Source organism: Monopterus albus, unplaced genomic scaffold (genome assembly GCF_001952655.1).
Source record: "Monopterus albus unplaced genomic scaffold, M_albus_1.0 scaffold5.1, whole genome shotgun sequence".
NCBI lineage: Eukaryota > Metazoa > Chordata > Actinopteri > Synbranchiformes > Synbranchidae > Monopterus > Monopterus albus.
The window spans coordinates 1,935,305-1,946,781 of record NW_018127885.1 but is presented as its reverse complement, the minus strand read 5'-3'; the positions used below and the strand labels follow the sequence as shown (position 1 = coordinate 1,946,781).

The 11,477-nt window shown below is 40.4% G+C and overlaps 3 protein-coding genes across 4 annotated transcripts in view; 2 read left to right on the top strand and 1 right to left on the bottom strand.

The window, feature by feature from the left end:
* Nucleotides 1-3,469, top strand: part of LOC109967810 (cadherin-related family member 5-like) — a 4,195-nt gene extending 726 nt beyond the window's left edge. Inside the window, exons 3-14 of the mRNA XM_020613636.1 lie at nt 61-275; nt 653-709; nt 815-907; nt 1,011-1,097; nt 1,189-1,299; nt 1,512-1,682; nt 1,776-1,866; nt 1,945-2,051; nt 2,166-2,366; nt 2,464-2,595; nt 2,987-3,065; nt 3,160-3,469. Of these exons, the coding sequence (XP_020469292.1) occupies nt 63-275; nt 653-709; nt 815-907; nt 1,011-1,097; nt 1,189-1,299; nt 1,512-1,682; nt 1,776-1,866; nt 1,945-2,051; nt 2,166-2,366; nt 2,464-2,595; nt 2,987-3,065; nt 3,160-3,365 (1,548 nt within the window). The 5' untranslated portion in view covers nt 61-62 and the 3' untranslated portion in view covers nt 3,366-3,469. The remainder of the gene's footprint in view (nt 1-60; nt 276-652; nt 710-814; nt 908-1,010; nt 1,098-1,188; nt 1,300-1,511; nt 1,683-1,775; nt 1,867-1,944; nt 2,052-2,165; nt 2,367-2,463; nt 2,596-2,986; nt 3,066-3,159) is intronic.
* Nucleotides 3,470-3,968: 499 nt separating this feature from the next.
* LOC109967884 (proline-rich receptor-like protein kinase PERK8) lies at nt 3,969-5,205 on the top strand. Its single transcript, XM_020613769.1, has 2 exons — nt 3,969-4,878; nt 4,984-5,205. The coding sequence occupies exons 1-2, from the start codon at nt 3,969-3,971 to the stop codon at nt 5,019-5,021; spliced, it is 948 nt and encodes a 315-aa protein (XP_020469425.1). The 3' UTR covers nt 5,022-5,205.
* A 1,130-nt stretch (nt 5,206-6,335) lies between these two features.
* On the bottom strand, nt 6,336-10,401 carry calub (calumenin b). 2 transcript variants are annotated; one of them, XM_020611233.1, is made up of 7 exons: nt 10,296-10,401; nt 9,202-9,444; nt 8,747-8,940; nt 8,443-8,609; nt 8,285-8,345; nt 7,864-8,063; nt 6,336-7,617 (listed from the first exon to the last, which is right to left on the bottom strand). In XM_020611233.1, the coding sequence occupies exons 2-7, from the start codon at nt 9,420-9,422 to the stop codon at nt 7,513-7,515; spliced, it is 948 nt and encodes a 315-aa protein (XP_020466889.1). In that variant the 5' UTR covers nt 9,423-9,444; nt 10,296-10,401; the 3' UTR covers nt 6,336-7,512. The 2 variants fall into 2 exon arrangements, with proteins under 2 accessions (XP_020466889.1, XP_020466896.1); XM_020611240.1 differs by having other exon boundaries at nt 9,202-9,441; nt 10,296-10,376.
* Between the last annotated feature and the right edge of the window lie 1,076 nt (nt 10,402-11,477).

Below are 11,477 nucleotides of genomic sequence, written 5' to 3'. Positions count from 1 at the left end.
AATTAATGCATCTCTAATCCTCTGCACATGTGTTTGTGTGTTCATTTCAACCCGGCACAGGAATGTCAGGGTGGGCTGGATGTTTGGATGGTCAGGATGTATTTGCAGCAGTCAGAGAAAACAGCCTTTCAGGAGAAGTTGTTGCTGAGCTCATGAGTGACACCACAGCAGATGGTGTGCGCTGGAGTCTTGGTGGAAAGGACGCCGACTGGTTCTTCTTGAATGAAAGAAACATCCGGTTGAATACAACACCTGACAAGATCCTTGACCGAGAGGTAAATGCCCTCCTAAACATTGATCTGAATGTTTCGGGATGTCATAAATATAATGCAAGGATTATGAATTTTATGTGTGCAGGCCGTTGTTTGTTGAGTCTGTTGTTGTAATAGTGTGGGGAAGTTGTAGCTAAGCTTAGACCAAACCATCAACGATGGACCCTTACAACCTCATCCTTGGACCGAGCACAATCTCTCTTAGCATCATCCACTTCCCAGCCATCTGATTTACATCAGGGGTTAGCCAGATTAGCGGTCTGTTTTTTTCTCCTCTGGTTATCATGAATTAGATAAGGTCATTGTTTTTATCATGTTGAATGAAGATATTAAATGTATCTTAATATCTGTTCTTACTTCTCTATTTTCCTGTCTCTCAGGTTCAGGGTCCTGTCCTAGTGGCTGAGTTGGTATATTGTCAGGATGATACACTTCAGGTACACTTTGTCCCATCATCTTACCCATAGGTCCTCAGTGTCTCATCCTGCATTCACATCTATATATCTTTTTCTTTCTTTTCTTTCTTTTTATTGTTGTTGCAGATTGTGTACAGGATTGTGGTGATGATTCTCAATGAGAATGATAATTCACCTGTGTTTGCAGAAGACACTGTCCAGTCTTTTGTTATCAGTGAGGTATGACACTTTCTCAAACATGAGCACAAATCTGTGTGTATCCAAAACATACAAGATTGCATTCTAAAGTGTGTCTCTGCCCATCTATCTGTTTGTTTTCCAGTTGACTCCAGTGAATACTATAGCCTTTACTGTCCATGCCACAGATGCGGATAACGACACGATCATTTACTCCATTGACCAGACATCAGTGGGTTCTGCTGTTTTACTCTTTACACTCTTAAAAAGAGACAATACATGCACACAATCACTCGATTATTCTTCATGTGCTTGTCTTGCAGCCTGATGCTGAGTACTTTAAAGTTGATTTCCCCAACACTGGAGAGGTGATTCTGTCCAAGCCTCTAGACTATGAGACTAAAACCCTGCTCACTGTCACCATTCACGCAGCAGTAAGTTATTTACATTTCATTTCTGACATACATTCAGCTACATAATCATATCCATTTCTCTGTTTCTGCTACCCTTCATGATTCCCTGACGCTCCTAACAATTACTATTAGACTAGATTAACAATACTTCAGTGTTCATGTATCCACCAATTTCTCCATCAAACATGACTGACCAGTGTAATATCCTCTAAAGATACTTGTCATTATTTCAGGAAATGAGCACTGTTGAGCACTTCAACACCAGCATCAATATCACCATTACTGTTCTGGATGGAGATGACCATTACCCACAGTTTGTGCCCTGCAACCTGCTTTTCCAGAATGAGACCAGCTGCATCTGCACCAGCCCAGTGTATACAGCTAATATCACAGAGGGGGAAGAGGTCTGTGCTTAAACCTCACCAGGCTGCTGTCCTAATATTTATTGTTACAATAAGGCACAGTGTAATGAGGATCTGATGTTTGTCATGCTGCAGGACATTGTGTTGGACTTCTTTCCCAGTCCCATTCATGCAGTGGATGGAGACAGAGGTCTCAGCTCTCCACTCAGCTATGCCATCCTCTCAGGTACCATACACACTGATAAATATTTTAAATGTGCTCTGTGTTTACATGTACATTTGTAACTGTATGTGCTCATGCCAGGAGATGATGAAGGTCGCTTCCTAATGGACAGTATGACAGGGGAGGTGAAACTAACTCGAGGGGTGGGAGACAGATTAACAACTCCAGTGCTGAATCTTCACATCATGGTAAGACACAATATTCATACTCAGTGTTAGCAGTAGGCTTGAAATATGTGTACCCCACTTTCTTACTCCAAATATCAATGTCCCTGCTTTGCCCTCTGTGTGTCTTGCACCCAGGCATACCAGGACGATGATCCCAGGAAGTACTCTGTAGCTACAGTGTTGGTCAGAGTTCTGGCAGTGAACCAGTTTTCTCCTGAGTTTGGCATGGCTGAATATCACGGCTTTGTAACTGCAGGACAGAACATCGCCTCCCTGGTCAATACCTATGGCAACAAAGTACTGATGCTACATGTACAAGACCAGGACTTTAACCACGTATGCACACGTGCTACATGTGCACATGTTCATTGCTGTTATAAATGTGTTTTGTTTAATATTACCTGTCTCCTGATTTTTCTCAACAAATTGGCAGGGTTTCAATCCCATGATCTCCTTCACCTTCAGTCCAACATCTAATCACACAGACATCTACCAGTTTGCACGGGATGGGTTTCTGATCGCCAGGGCCAATCAACTAAAGCCAAAACAGAAACACGTTCTAGAGGTGAGCCTTAGTGAAAATATATTATAATGATGCATTTGATTTAAAAGGACACTACAAATTATATAAACCGTACATTATGATAGCTTATATTACATGAAAGCTGAAGAAAAGAGTCCATCCCTTTGACCACAAGCAAAAAATAGAACATACCAGAGGCAATAATATAGAGCACTGGTTTAACAACATAACTCTGAGGTCTTGCTTTTGTGTGCAATTTTGTGTCTCAGTGACCAGCAGTGATAGAAGAATCAAAATAAAACAAAATAGTTACACTATAAATAAATATAAGCAACAGCAAATACATGTTGGTATGTATTTATATATTTCATCAAAACTTCATAATAAATAAAAAAAACATGATGATCTGATAAAATTTCAAAATACTTGGCAGGTAATGGCTATAGACCAGGAGTCTGGCGATGCAGCCTTTACTACTGTAGTAGTTGAGGTGTTAAATGACGGACAACCAGGTAGGGACACACGCTTACACATTTACTACTGATTGGTGATGGTCCTGTAAACTGAAACAAGCTCTCTATATGTGTGCATGTTTGTACACTGTAGTTCCTCATAGTCCACTGGGAGGTGACCATCTGACAGGTTGTACAGTGAGCAGGGCGTTCTTTCTGACCATGATGTTCATGACTGTAATTGGATGTATCCTGTCTACGGTGATGTGGCTGAAGAAGAAATATAAGGGGAAGAGGGACCCACTGGAGAGAGGCTGTGTGGCCCAGGGTAAACACCCCAATGTGGTAAGATTAGTTTAAATCTGTAATCTAGGTTCATATTTATCAGGATTTGTTTGTCACTGAGTTCTGAAATATTCTCTACTATATTCCCTCAGAGCTTACGATGGTTCCAACTGGTGAGCTTTTTTCTCTGTTAGCTGCTCTTCACTCTTGTCTTATTCCTTTAAAAACTATTTATACAGTATTAGTCATACACTCAATTCATTGTATGACTTCTTTGTGTAGAATATCTTAAATGTACAAACATTTATTGTGGCCAGACTGGATGAATCCTACAAATTTTGGCAATCCCCAGATATTTCCACTAGCACCACAACCAGATTGAATTTTAACTTGACCAATGTCTCAACAACTACCAAATGGATTAACACAAAAGTTAATCAACATTCATGGTTCTCAAATGATTTATCAACATGACTTTGATGATCCCCTGACCTTAGAGTTGCCAGTTTCACATATGAATAACAAAAACGTTGGCAATCCCCTGACATTTCCTACCCATTCACCACACCAATTCACCAATGGGCGAAGGGAAAAAAAAGGTGGGCGTACACTCTTGGTCTCATTTACCGTATTGACTCAATGATTTTGGTTACTCCTCAGGCAAGTCATCATACTGCCATGCCGCACATGGAGGAAGTACCCTATAACAGTGAAGAATCCTACAATCCTTCCTTCAGTTTGTCAGACGAACCTGGTGTCTACACCTACAAAGACCTTCCCTGCTGCCAGGGACCTGTTCCACTCAGAATGACTGATGCACCTGCCACAAGCTTCGTTTCCACTGAAAGTGGGTGGAGCCCTGTGATCTTCAGTAACAATGTTTTTACCCCAACCAAATGCTTCTCTAGTTCACCCACCTTTAACATAGCCACTGTGGATATGAGCCCTACATATACGGCTCAAGATGCTGCTCCACCCCAAAGAAACCTCAGCTCACTGACCCCTCCACCTGATACCACTCTGGACCCTACCAGTCCTAGCCCTGCAACCCATGACACCCCTTGTACTCCACCTTCCACCTGTCCTGATTCACAAATTACACAAACAGTCATCCAAAATGAGCCTCCTGACCCTGTCTCAAGCCCCTCCTCTCAAACCAGTCTTCCACGTAGCCAGAGTCGAATTGCTTTGGCAGAAATAGACAAACCTTTCCGCAAACCTCATGTGAAGACTCCCCCATATTCACCTTTACTGTTGTCATCAATCCCCAAGCAAATGAGCACACCCCCACCCACCCGAGAGCATTCACCTTGGAAAACCAAGTTAGTATATATAGATACTTCTCCTCTTGATGCACCACCAGTAACACCAGCACAAACAGCTATGACTCTAAGCACAGAGGCAGACCAACCCTCCACATCACTGGACCAAACAGACCCATCAGAATACCCAGGTGCTGATGCTGGTAGTCCATCACAGGACAGAGGGCCCTCGACAAACTTGAAAAACACCCAGGATGGCCACAGGGTCTGGAACGAGGATGATGATGGTTTTCTGAAAGATGAAGATGCAGACAAGAACAGTGAGGGTGAGGATGAGTTAGAGTCAGACGAAGAAGAGCTACTGAGATTGATTGCTCATTGTAATCCCATTTTTATCACATTTAGTAAGTGATGTCACTGTAATATCACAGGCAGTGACGGGGCGGATGACAGAATACGGAGGAGGTAAGATGAAGATGGATGGCAGACACATCATGGAACAAGAGAGAAACACTACAGTCTGGTTCTGCTATAGGTAATGTTGAGCCATGGGAGAGGACAGAACACTGTACATACATGCGACATGCAGTACAGGGGCCACATAAGGAAAGACACATATTCCATGATCACATAATGTATGTATGTAAGCTTAAGTAACACATTAATTATGACAAAAGATACAGTAATAGCACATAATTAGCCTAGATGACAGGAATGAGTGACCTTGAATGCACAAGGCAAAATTAAAAAACATATTTCCAAACAAACTAAACCTATTATGTATAAGTTATGACCATTTAGCCTATTCATCCAGCACAACAATACAAGTATACCAGTTCATCATGAATGAAATATATATTACCTTTGTTAATGAATAAGATGAGACTGTTCTCTCTTAAAGTGTATATCCACAAGAAATCACAAAGTGCAGGAAACAGCTGCTCCAGAATGTTTGACTTTTTAAACTCACAGTTTTGTGCCCTTTGTGTTTCCATGTAACTTTACCTGTTAAATACCTGCAAGGTACTAAGTTCAAAAGCTTCACATAGCACTGTTCGTTATTTGTATTCTACACACTAGCTCAATTTTCTTCTTTGAAAGTGAGTCAAGCTATTGTTTGACTGAAACAATGAGCCACGAGATGTTATTCAAGTAAAGCTGTAATTAGTCTTCTAAATCAGGGAGCTGGGTTCAGGTTTAAAGCTATAGGGTTTAAGTTAAGGTTAAAATTTCCCTGTCCAAATACTATGACAGGATCCATAACAACAGTCAGGGTTTCTAGAACAAGATGAGTCTACAGCCATGCATGCTTGAGGCTGTTTTTAGACACAGCTAGTGCCAGTTTGTGATTAACGAGATTAGTATCTGCATTAGTCATGGAAACATTTGAAAACTTCTCATAAGATATACCACTCTAACCAAACGGATGAAAATAGGGCTCCCAAATTCCACCAGTTTCTTGTCCGACATTACTCATAGTTACAATTTAGTAAGCATGTTAAAGATATGTGTGTGTGTGTGTGTGTGTGCGCAACAGGATTTTTTCATCTAGACCAAAAATTTTCAGGACTCTGGAAAGACTTTCATAACAGGGTCTCATATAAACAACCCTCTGCTTAAAACAAACCCATCGGTGACACTGACAAGTTTTAACGTAACAGCTTAAATCCATGACAGGTCTTTTTAAAACACATTTGTTGAAAACTACAGAAAACCTGATAGGTTATGCATTGCACAGACAAAAAGGTAAAACCAAATCAAAAGCATACAACAGACCGAAAGCTCCTGTTTTATTTGTTTTTATTAAGACATTATTCTCAATCGCAAAATCTAGACCTCACTGTTAGAGTGCTCAGTTTGCAGACCAACAACTTATTTACAGTAAAGTCACTAGTGAAAGGCTTGTTGCTGCAGTGAGCCTGTAAAAAAACATTATCCTATACATACATAAAAATTATCAACAGTGGTTATACATGGTGGCAGTGATAATACAAGCATAACATAAGGAGAAGCACATGTTCACATGTTTTTTTTTTTTAAAGAAACAGAATAAAGATTTTTGCTTTGCACACAAATGAGTTAGTAATTCAGCTGAACTACTAAGGCATTTATGTGCCAAGAAAAAACAAACCTCAAAACATATAATAAAAAAAAAAAACTGAGGAAGGCAAAGAGTCAGTCAGCAAGAATACAAGTAACATGCAGAGATTCACACAGAGGTGGTGAGAAACAAGAAAAGAGACAACTTCAAGGATAAAGCTTCCATCAGCCCATAAGTCTATACTGATTCCTTCAGCTAGTGCACAGCACAGCTTGCCCTTATGTAGGACCCACAGCTTGTGTTAACCTTGCTGCCTTAGGGGCCCACAGCATGGACTCTGATGACCCTGTATTGCACTAGTCCAAATGGTCTTCATTGTCAAACATCCTATAATCCAGCATTACCAAAGAAATGATCAATCAGCAACTAGCATTTTCTGGTTGGACCTCACTTTATAATTAGAAGAGTAGAACAAATTCTAATGGCTAGCGATCAGACTGACTCTTCACAGTCCAGTGCACTGCAAAAAGAAATAGTGCGATGAAATATTCTGTATAATGGAAGCCTAAACTTTTTGTTTTGAGGGTTTCATAAAAAAAAGAAAGAAATACTTTTCAAAAAATATATGAAAAATTGTCATTAAACACTGTTCATCTTTCACCTGGACAAAGGTAGTGTGTTGAAGCAGAGGAAATGATGGCAACATATCCCAACCGTACGCACAGCTGAGTGTGAGGACACACTTGGCCAAGCATGTACACATTACTTAAAATGTTAGTGTGTGTACAATGGGACATTCAATGAATCAAATAAATTATTGTCCATAGCGCTGGACTAGGCAAGCTCAACTTGTTTAAAATACTCCATTGAGTGTTGGAGGAGTAAGGTGGAACACACAGTCTTTGGAGGCAGGTGAATTTTAGAACTCATCGTGTCGAGTCAGAGCCTCTCCAAAGTCGGTTGCCTGGCTGCCCACGAACAAGTCGTACTTGTCTACAATTTCTGCCTTAGTCAAACGGCCATCCTGATGAAAAGAGAAAAACAAAATCAATGACAATATTTTAAACTGTTACTGAGATATGAAGATACTTCATGCTGCACGTTACAGCAAATATGAGGCAAGTCTTGTATGATCTGGACTCATGTCACTAGGTGCAGACAATATCTTTTTTCCATTTTCATTACACAGTAAATGTATCCCAAAGGACGACAATACCAGCAAGAGAAACACACATTTATGTTAAAATTTAAAAGCATTTACATGACGTACTTTGTCTGTATCTGACTCATAGACCAGATGCTTGGCCTCAGCCTCTGCGTGGTCATAGTCACTGGGCAGGATCCAGTCTCTGGTCTCATCTTTGTCCATCTTCCCATCTTTGTTTTTGTCTCTGAATTCAGAAAACTGTTCTCTCTCTGTCTTCACCCACTCTGGTTCTGTGGCATCTCCCTCTTGGTTGTACATGTCACCTAAAACAAAAACACAGGAAGAACAGACCAGGCTGTGTAAGACCTGGTGTCGATGCTCTTGAAGTTTCTTTGTACAAGTGGCCTAGCACATTAAAAAACAAGTTCATTTCATCAGGTTTCCTCAAACATTACTAATACTCTGGTTTGCCATCAAAAATAACCCCAAAATGGTGCAGTACAAACTGATAATGCTTATTTGATACTGGGCTATTATAACCCACCTATGTACTCATCCAGGTCAATTAAACCATCTCCATTCTTGTCGATGTCTTCCATAGTTTCCTACAGAAAACAAAGTAGTGCAGAGGAGTGAGAAAAGAAGCACAAGATACTGTGTTAGTGGCATCATTTAACACCTGTGTGAATAAATGCCACTTACCAGCACTACAATATCTTTCATGTGGTCATACTCCTCAGGGTGAAGAAAGGCTGTAAACTCTTCCTTGTTGGCTTTCATGTCATTGTTGTGGTCGGCCATTTTGAATCTCCTCTCATCACGGGCCATCATTTGCCTGTAGCTGAAGCCATCATCAGGGTCAGGGTCATCTGCAAGTCAAAAGTCACAACTTTGTATAACGTGCATTTAAGTGTGGAAAAGTAAATATATGCATGTCCCCATGCAGTATGTAGGTAATTATTGGGATACAGCAAATGTATAGAATGAAAACTGTCCCCATCTGTACCAAGAATGTATCCGTAGGTGGCGTTCTTGTACTCCTCCCAGGACACCACTCCATCCCCATTGAGGTCATGACTCTTCCACTGTCGATCCACATCATCGTAGATCCACCTCTTCTGAGCATGTTTGATCCACTTTTTCATCTCCTCAACTGTCACATAGCCATCCTTATCATCATCTATACGTTCAACCAGCATGCTGCAGAAAAATGACAGAAATATGGCAAACATTCAGCCTGTTTCTGCCTCACATATTATCTAGTGGTGTCTCACTTCAGATGAACTTCACTGCTCTGTGAGATTAAAACTAGGCCATCACCACAGTAATGCAAAAACACTGTTCTGCTTGGGAAGTGTATTCCCACTGTAGCTGTAAAAGAATCAGCAAAAGTATTACTATTGCCCTGATATATACCCAGTAATTCAACAAATTCACATAGTATGTGACAAGTTTTCTTACCCGAGCCTTTCCTTGCTCTCCTCTGGCGTCAGCTGGTCAAAGCTCTTAGCGTCCTCCTGTCCCAGAAAAGCTTCATGGTCATAGTCAAAGTTTTCTGTATCATCGTGTTCTCGGTTGCTGAGGGGTTCATCGTGGTGAACACGGTCCTTCTTCTCTGTGGGTTTGCTGGTGGCGTAAACCACACAGAGAGCGAAGCACATGAAAAGTGGCCTCAGCTCCATCCTATGTATGTACAAACAGCTTCTGGACAAGGGGTAAGAAAGGGAAAAATAAACAATAGTTATTGTTAAAATAGCGCATTCTGGCAGAACATTCTGTCTTGCATGCACATCTAGGTGCACTTCCCATAATGGCATCTGGACAGATTGTGTAACTGCTATTTTTGACTTAAGCTCACACAACTGCAGGGAGTGTAGAACTCAGTACAAGCATATACTCTGACTATGAGATGCAAATTGCCATCTGATGCAATCTCGTTTGGTTCCTCTTCTGGTATGTTACTTTCTAGCAGCTGACATCTCACATAGTATATCACCACAAGTGAAGCCAATAAACTAACAAATGAAAAACAAAACGCTATTCACATTTTCTCAAGATATTCTTCAACAGAATAACGTTATATTCTGAAACCATAGCCAGCAATTAAAGTTTTATCAAGGGACTATAATGCCATTGCCACTGAAAAGCGAGAGAATGCCGTAACGTTATGTGAACGGGGGAAAGCATTATTTTAACAATTTTTCGATCCTCTTACTAAAACACATTGGCGGAAAAGTTAATGTTGATGTATTTTGGCCGCTGGACAGACCTCAGGGTCTCTGCTCTCACTTTGGATTTTCTCGGCACCTTAATCACTTTAAATTGTTTATGACCGTTATTCCAATTAGCCCCCGTTACAGTCCAAATCCAATGTTAGGGACTAACATTTCACCAGCTAGCCTACTGCACCATTACCTACAGTTTCAATCGGTCCCTGAGAATACATCACGGACTAAATTAGTTTCTATGCTGTATACGTATAAATACCACGTCTAGGAGATACAGATTCAAATTATTTCAAACATTATGATATTATGAGATCTGTGAAATCTTACCGGTGACTTCAGGAAACCTCGTCGTTACAGCTTTAGACCGTCCCCCCCGGAAACACACCCATGCACTTCCTATGCTAAAACGCCAAAAGGCCAATCAGGCTTTGAAAAGGCGAGTGCGATGTCGCTCACTGATTGGTCCGCCTCAAGAGGACATCGGTGATTGGATTGGCCGAGAACCGCCACGTCCTCAAAGTCAGCACAACCCCGTTCATTCATAAAAGTGACACCAGATTCTAATAGAGATATATTCAATAGCAACACCACCAAACCAGTAGCCCACATTTTGAATTTAAATGATAAATACAACAGTAGAAATGCGTAAATTAATATTTACTTGATTTTCAGCCCGCAAAAACATAAAGTAGGATTTTGTCTGAGTGACAAACTTTTGATTTTTAAATATAAAATCCACAAAAAACCTAAAACGGTAACAAAAAGCACAAGAAGGCCACAGATTTCTTTCTTTCTTACAACTAACAATGACTTTCATTACTAATGAATCTATCCATTTATTTCCTTGATCAATCATGGCATAAAAACAACAAATGGTTATTCAAATATTTACAGAGCTACTCTGTTTCTTTTCTGTCAATTAATTATCTGTTGAATGACTAATCGATGAATTATTGCAGTTTTACCTCTTCTGCTGGTGAAATATTCATCATGATCAGTGGACACATAAATTGTTATCAGACATGTATAATGGCAGGACGTCTTGCTACCAATCTGAGGCCTGTAACTGCTCTTTTTATGGTCCCTACTATGTGGGTTTGAATGGAATGTTGTTCACTGAAAAAGCCAGTTTTCTCTTTTAAGACATATTTATATTGTGTATCAACTACTAAATTCACTGATTTTGAGGGTCAGTGAAGAAAGCAGCATTTTATGTTTCTGGAAAAAAGAGCATCATTATTGTGCATAACTTAGAGTAATAATGACATTTGTCTTTATTATTGCGTCACTCTATAAATTCAAATGACTGTGAATTGTCTATCTTCAGGGAGAGTCCTTCACAGCCTCACAAATGCAGGTGTCTACACTTGTATAGGGAGGCTATAATATAGTAAAGACTCTATATGTCATCCCACTGCTGAGTCCTCCAAGTCTGTGCTGTCCATCTTTTCTTGTGTCTCTCCCTGTTGGTTGGCATTTTCTTCTTGACTGGACTGAAAGATAGTGTCC